This window comes from Dictyostelium purpureum (genome assembly GCF_000190715.1).
Source record: "Dictyostelium purpureum unplaced genomic scaffold DICPUscaffold_379, whole genome shotgun sequence".
Classification (NCBI taxonomy): Eukaryota; Evosea; class Eumycetozoa; order Dictyosteliales; family Dictyosteliaceae; genus Dictyostelium; species Dictyostelium purpureum.
This window is the reverse complement of record NW_003519715.1, coordinates 24134-31811: the sequence shown is the minus strand read 5'-3', so window position 1 is coordinate 31811 and position 7678 is coordinate 24134. Positions and strand designations below refer to the sequence as shown.

General features: G+C 23.2%; 1 protein-coding gene across 1 annotated transcript; it reads right to left on the bottom strand.

Annotated features, from left to right (window-relative positions):
• Positions 1-899: 899 nt before the first annotated feature.
• DICPUDRAFT_157681 (uncharacterized protein) lies at positions 900-7678 on the bottom strand (the record flags this gene model as incomplete). The annotated part of the gene is made up of 11 exons (XM_003292851.1): positions 900-1209; positions 1877-1943; positions 2046-2318; positions 2605-2671; positions 2785-3780; positions 3865-3896; positions 3975-4398; positions 4465-4892; positions 5010-5447; positions 6871-6965; positions 7644-7678. 11 exons carry the CDS (start codon positions 7676-7678, stop codon positions 900-902), a joined length of 3165 nt encoding a protein of 1054 aa, XP_003292899.1.

Below are 7678 nucleotides of genomic sequence, written 5' to 3'. Positions count from 1 at the left end.
AATAATTTTAATGTTTATTTAAGAAATTGTTATTATGATTATAGATAAGTAATCACCAATTTGTATTGTTTGTATCAGATTCAAAGATACTTACGTTAACGAGGTATTTTGATTACCCTATAAGGTTTCAACCACTGGTAACCTTATAGCTGATACAAATTATACAAAGAAGTGATTATTTTTTTTAAGTTAAGTATTTAATATAACTAATATATTAATATGTAATAATTTAACTATATATTTTACTGATTAATTTAAAGCATTTGCTTTTAATTATCTTCACTTTTAAAAAAAAAAAATTTAACTATATATTAATTTATTTTTAAAATTATTAGGGCAATAATCAAATTCCTCAAGATTAGTTCATTCAATAAAAAATATATATAATGTATATAAAATCATCAACTAATAAAAAAGAATTAAAATAAATATTAGAGATAAATTTAAAATAAAAAAATAAAATTAAAAAAAAAAAAAAAATCTACTTCTTATTGTTATTTATTTATAAAATAAATTTTCCTTAAACTTTTTATTTTTTTTATTTTTTTTCGTTTCGTTTATGTACATAAGAAGTTCCTTAGTAATTTTTGAATTAAATGCGCACCAACCACCATGGAAGCTGAAATATAAAAGTTAAAATTGAAAAACAATCAAGACTCTCTATTTAGACAACCCCGAGTGTGATGGCAATTTAATTTCTTTTAATCTTATAATTTTAAGATCTTCTTTTAATCAAAAGGAAGCTATAGTCGTAAAAGCAATCGACATGTTTGATTAAAACCATGGATTAATTCGTAGCCTCTATCTGTATCATGGAATATCTTTTTTGCTACTATTTTTTTTTCTAATTATTGAATTTATAAAAATGGTAAGAACATCTACCAATAATTATAAATAATCTAATAAGGTCTTCTATTTGAATTCCTAACCAAAGAATTGAAACTTATATACCAATCATTATTATTTTTATCTAATGTAGTTATATTATTAAAAATTGGAGTTATTTTTATTAAAATTTTAATGATTTTTAATTCCTCTTTAATTAAATTTCTATATGATGACGGTGGTGGAAGTGTTATATTACCATTATTAATTAAAAATCCATTACTGTTTTTATTGTTGCAACCGCTACTACAGCTACTCCCATTGCTCTCATTACTATTACAACTGTTTATACTACTACAACTTGCGCTTTGGGCTAAACTAATACTATTATTATTTAAATTGCCAGATTTTATTAATATATTCATTTGCCTGTATTATAATTAATAATTTAAAGTGTTAATACATATTTTTACTTTATAACAATAATCAATTTATCTGTTAATGTTATTACCACTTACTTTTAATTTAATTTCTAATTAATTCCATAATTTAATTCTATCAAAGTAGAACTGGTTTATTGTGGTTGCAGCTGCGGTTGGGAATGTTGGATGTATCTATTGTAATGTTTCTTTCTGTAATATCAACTGTACTTCAGTTGATTGAATGCCTTCGATAATACCCAATGATGGATTTGTTGGTTCCACCTCATTTGCGAAAAATCCTAGTTGTTTTTTTTAATTATATATTCTATCAATTCTAAATTACCACTTAATGCAAAGTGTTTTAATAGTTTATTAATTGATGCTTTATTGTATCTTGGGTTTAGAAGAATTTCGATCGAATATGAAAAGATATTAAAACTGAAATTTTTATAGATGCAATATTTATCTGGAACAATTATAAAAAGTATTGAATCTTCTTTTTCAAATAAAAAATAATAATCTAATGGTAATGGATTTCTATCTAAGCCTATTATTTGGTATAAAATATCAATATATTTTAATATTATTGGTTTGATTTTATAATTTTCTTCGAATATTTTGAAAATAACTGTTCATAGAATGCTGTATTCTCTGGTGTTTCCTCGATGATTCTCCTACAAATAGATTCATAACCTCCTTTTTTAATTTTAAATTTTAAATATTTGAGAAGACTTTACTTTATCTTTTAAAATTGCCTCTCCATTTGAATATCTAATACATTAAATAAAGTTTCATAACTTGATATTTGATCAGGTTTAAAATTTGAAAATATTTCCTTGTAAATTGTTTTGTTTCTAAATATTTCCCAGAATAAATATTCATGTGGTTCGATATCTTTAATTGTTAATTGTGCTCTTTCTTTATTGAATGAATTGATCGATTCTTTTTCTTGATTTTCATTTGATAATCTTTGCTGCAACTCTATGAATTCTTTTATTTTATCATAAATATCTCTTTTATTCCCCTGAAATACAATGCCTAGTTTATTTGCATATTCTTTTAAATATACTGCTCTCAAAAAAATAAAAAATAAAAAATAAAAAATAAAAAAAAAGAAATTTTTAAATTTAAAAAAAAAAAAAATTATAAAAATGGACAAAAAATCAAATAATAAAAACTAAATAACAAAATTAAAAAATAAAAATAAACCAAAATTAAATTGATAAAATTCGTGTTAACCTTTGGTCCACGCAAATATAATGGTTTCTGTGGTTATTGATAAAAACAAAAAAAAAAATTGCTCTTTCTTAAAGTTTAAATTTTATTGATTAATCATCGTTCATTGTTTGTGATTGACTAATCATATCTGGTTCATCTGGAATAAAACATGTACTTGGAGTTCCATTGGGCCATACGATAGCACCCTATTTTTGGAAAAAGAAAAGAGAAGAAAAAAAAAAACAGTTTAAAATTAGTTTTTCTGAATTTTAATTGTATATTTAATATTATATCTTTTATATATATGTTAATTACTTACCATTATGGCATCAGTTGGAGCAGAAAAACCATCTACTCTATGATTATATATACCGTTGTTGGTTACAGCAAAATTTTCAGAGAGGCAGTACACCAAAAAATCGTAGCAATTTTCATTATAGTATATAATATCACCATTTCCACACGATAAGCGATCTTCAATTAAAATACGTTGGATATCTTTATCAGTTACATCAACATTAATAAATCTAATTGGTGTTTGTCTTACAATTCCAAAATATTGGTATATTGTTTTAATGTCCTTTTCTAATTTGACTAGTGCAATTGTTTCATCGATAATGCTGAGTGGTGCTGAATTAGAAATGGTGGGTCTGAAAATTACATTTATTTTACGATTTCTAGTTTGGCCAATGGCTTCTTGATTTCTTTGAGTTATACCTGCATAATCTTCCATTTGGAATCTAAAAGCTAAATCTTTTATTAATAAATGGTTATTGTGATTATAATCGCAATGAGGGTCATCAAAATCACAAAAAATAATTTCATCTTTGAGGATTGGAGATAAAAATAGACCGATTTTTTGATCAATTTCGAAGGTTCGAGTTGCTGTTTGTATGTTTTTTAATTTCATTGGGATATAGATTCCTTTTAATAAACTATTGAAATTTTTAATTTTAATATTATTATTATATGTTAAAGAGCCATCTGTGCCATAATCTACAGATGGTTTTGTAGTTTCGGTATCTATTATTACTTTGGGATTGAAAGATTCATATTGATTATTTTGTTGATTTAATTTTTTAATCTCCATTACTGGTCTTTCTGCTACTGGATAAAATCCATTGTTTTCTAAACTACTATAAATTCCTGTGAAATCAATTTTAAAACCTGCTGTACCAAATGGTATAACTTCTGGTCCAAATGTTTGATATGCTGGGGTTACTGGAGGGTCTGCAATAACAGTGACACGTCTTTCATAGTATTCAGCTAGATAATCTAATTTTTTTGAACAAAATGCACAACCACCTCTTGATTCCTAATAAATATAAATAAATCAGTTAATATAATAATAAGTATATAAATTTAATATGCTTTTAATTATTGTTTATGGACAAGTTACTTGTTTACCTTGCCAATTTAGATCACCAATACCTTTTATAAATTTTAAATTAATTAGTACATTTTTGTTATATCTTAACTCGGTTGGTTTGTATAATTAAAAATACTTACAAAATAGATTCCCAGTACTATCGACTAAATATGATATCTTTGAATGTTGAGCACCATCGGTTGTATATTCACTAACAGACCATGGTGCGTCAGTTCTACTGACAAGATTCATTTTATCTGATGGTTTTGCCATTTGATTTTTATTTTTTTCACCACCCTTCTGCATTGTATTAATAAGCCATTTACCTGTTTTTTGATGGTTGTTGTAATAGTAATCTGCTATATAATCCCATATCATATTAAATCCTCTTTTTGATAATGGGTATTGTGCCTTTTTTTCATGAATGTAATTGTTTGAGGTTTGAACAAAGTATTGACCATCACCATTGGATTGATCCATTACCTTATTGTAATGTATACAGTCTCTATCACCCACTGCTGTGAAATCAAATGAAGAAAAATCTTTGTTACTGATTAACTTTGCCTATTAATAATAAAATTAAAAATTAGAATTTTAATACAAACCAATATAAATTAATTTAAAACTTACAACTGTGGACCATTTTAATAATTGGATTGAATTTTTTGACCAATGATTTGTAATTGGATCAAAGATAAGCGTTTTGAAAATTCTTAGATCAAATTGATCAAATGTTTTCTTTATGGTTCCAAATGAAGCGATTTCACTATTTGAAAAATTGTCGGTACCGATTAATGGGCCAACTCTAGCTCTAATTTCATTAAACTCTGTCAGACTTGATAGCTTGTTCGTTATATCTCTAAGGTTTTTACCATTAATTGCATTAATAATAAAATCACCATAAATTAAAAGCTTTGGAATAATATCCAATTCATCTGATGATAAGTTGATACAAACTGAATGCTGACCCAAATTTTGCTCGTTTCCTTTATCAAAGAATTCACCAGCACCATCTCTTACAGGTGACTTAGGATAACTATGAATAACATGAATACCTCCTATAATTAATTAATTTTTTTTTTTTTTTTTTTTTTTTTTTTTAAAAAATGAAGATAAAAAATTAATAATTAATATTTTAAATATTATAATAATATTTATAAAATGACTATATTTACCTAGATTGTTCCAAATAAAAAAACCCTTGGCATGTGCACCTTTACCTGGATCATCACTAGTTGTAGGATCGTTATAAACTACACCATTAACTTTTTTTACAGTTGGTCTTGGTTCATTATTATATACAATACTATTGTAATTATTATTACCTAATATTTGTTCATATGTTTTAGTAACTGGATTTGGAATATTATTATTATTTTTGGTATAATAGTTGTTGATTTCGGATATAATTTTTACACCGGATAAATAACTGTCTGTGTAAATTGCACCGCCATCTTCACCTGAAAGTTGTTGTAAAAACCACCAATCCACATCCTTGGTGGGGATCATACCATTATATTTATTTCTTGCATCGCCTTGATACACATTTTCTGTGGTTATACATCTTGGTGCTTGAGATACTACAAAATTGTTACTATTAACAAAAAATAAAACTAATATTATTAAAGCAAAATTAATATTTATTAGTTTCATTATATGTTTGTTTTTTTTTTATTTGTGGTTTATAAAAAAATTATTTATTTTACATTTTTTTTATTTGTGCGATTATAATTTTATATGCGATGTGCTATTTTAAATTAAAAATTTTGTTTAAAAAAAATTAAAAAAAAACACTCGTATTTTTTCGTGATATGGTGCGAACGAGTAAAATCAATGATTAATAAAAAAAAAAAAAACACAAAAACAAAATTTTTTAGTTTTTTTTTTTTGTGGGTTTTATAAAATTCGTTTTTCTAAAATACTATTTTTAGATTTTTATATAAAATCACTTTTTTTTTTTTTACCACAACGATTGAAATAAAAATAAATGGGATAGATTTTTTTTGTTAATGGTTTTATTACCATTATTTAATTATAAAAAAAAAATATCTGGTTTGAGAAAAAATTGAAAAAAAAATTAAAAAAAAAAAATTAAAAATTTATATTTTTTTTCTTTGTGCCGTTGTGGGTGATAATGTGCAAAATAATAATAATTTTATATATAATTATTGATAATATGCAAATAAGTAAAGTTTTTTTAAAAATAAAAAATTAATTTTATTATTTAAATAAAATAATAAATTTAATCATTAGTTACCTTAATAATTTTTTTACTATTCGATGATTCTTGAATTATGCATTTGTCTAATTTTAACACAGAGTGATTATCTTTCGACCAATTTATTTTACTCTAAATTCAAATAAATGAATTATATAATACAGTGACCTGAAGATATATCTAAATTTTATTAAACCATTATGATTTACCAATAATAATTTTTGTATGAATAACTTTACCTTAAAGATTAATCAATCATTAATTTTTAAAAATAAATTGTAAAATAAAAAAATAAAAAAAAAAATTTTAAAATTTTAAAATTTTTTTTTAATTTTCATTTTTTTTTTTTAATTTTATACTTTTTTAAAAAAAATAAAATTAAAAAATTAAAAGAAATATAATGGTATTATTTTCATTATTTGTATTTTTATGTTTGGCTGTGAACACAGCTAAAGCAATCGTTATTGGTATCGATTTAGGCTCACAAACCTTTAAAGTAGCTGTTATTGGACAAAATAAATTCGAAACTGTTTTAAATGACCAATCAGGGATGATCATCTTGGTTCTTTAGTGTATTGAAATTTTATGTGAATAGTGCATCCATTTTTATTGAGTGTGATGGTAGTATATATAGTTAGTGTGGTTGCGGGTGTGGGTGGTGTCTTAATACAAATAAAAAATTAATTTTTTGTGTGTTTGGGGGTTTGATAGTTTTTGGAGTTAAGAGAATACTATTATTTTTATTGTGAATCTTTATTATGAATAAACTCTATATTATTTTATTATCTAACACCCTTTATTTGAATTGAAAAATAAACCTAAGAATGGAACAATTTTACCCCATGCAATATTGCTACCATCATTAACACATTCTTCATTATTATATTGGTTGTTGTTGATGTTGTTAACTGCTCTAATATAAATTGATTGTCTACTCGAATTCAATAGAATTTTATTTTTTTATTTATTGAATTTCATCCTATTGATGTAATGGATTCTTTTTTTTTATATGTTATTTTTTTATAATGAAAAAAGGGGTTTTTTTGTACAATAACAAAGTGTGGGTGTTGATTTTAAAATTAAAGGATAGAGAGATAATTATAAAATCTAATAATGAAAAAATAATAAATTGTGAAGGAAATAAAAAATTAAAATTATTAGGGGTGTGCATTAAATGAGTGTATAAATTGTTTAATGTTTAAGTGGGTAGGTTTTATTTTTTTATATTTTTTTATTTTTTTTTTTTATTTTTTTTATTTTTTTTTTTTTTGTTTGAGTTTTAATTTTAAATTAAATTAAACTTTTGTTATTTTATAAATTAATATTTAGTACACTAATTTATTCAACAAATACAGTTATATAAAACATATAAAAAAAAAAATAATTTTTTATATCTGAAATAAATAAAAAAAAAATTTTTAATATCTTTGTCATATGTTTAATTTTTTTTTAAAAAGAAATTTTAATTTCTTCACTAACTTGGTAACTATATTAATGTAATTCTAATTTAATATATTCAATATTTAAATTCTATTTCTTTTTCTACTTTTCCATCATTTTAAAAAATTCTTCATAATTCCACAGAAATAACATTAATATTAATTTTAAAAAGGTAACTATTGGCAT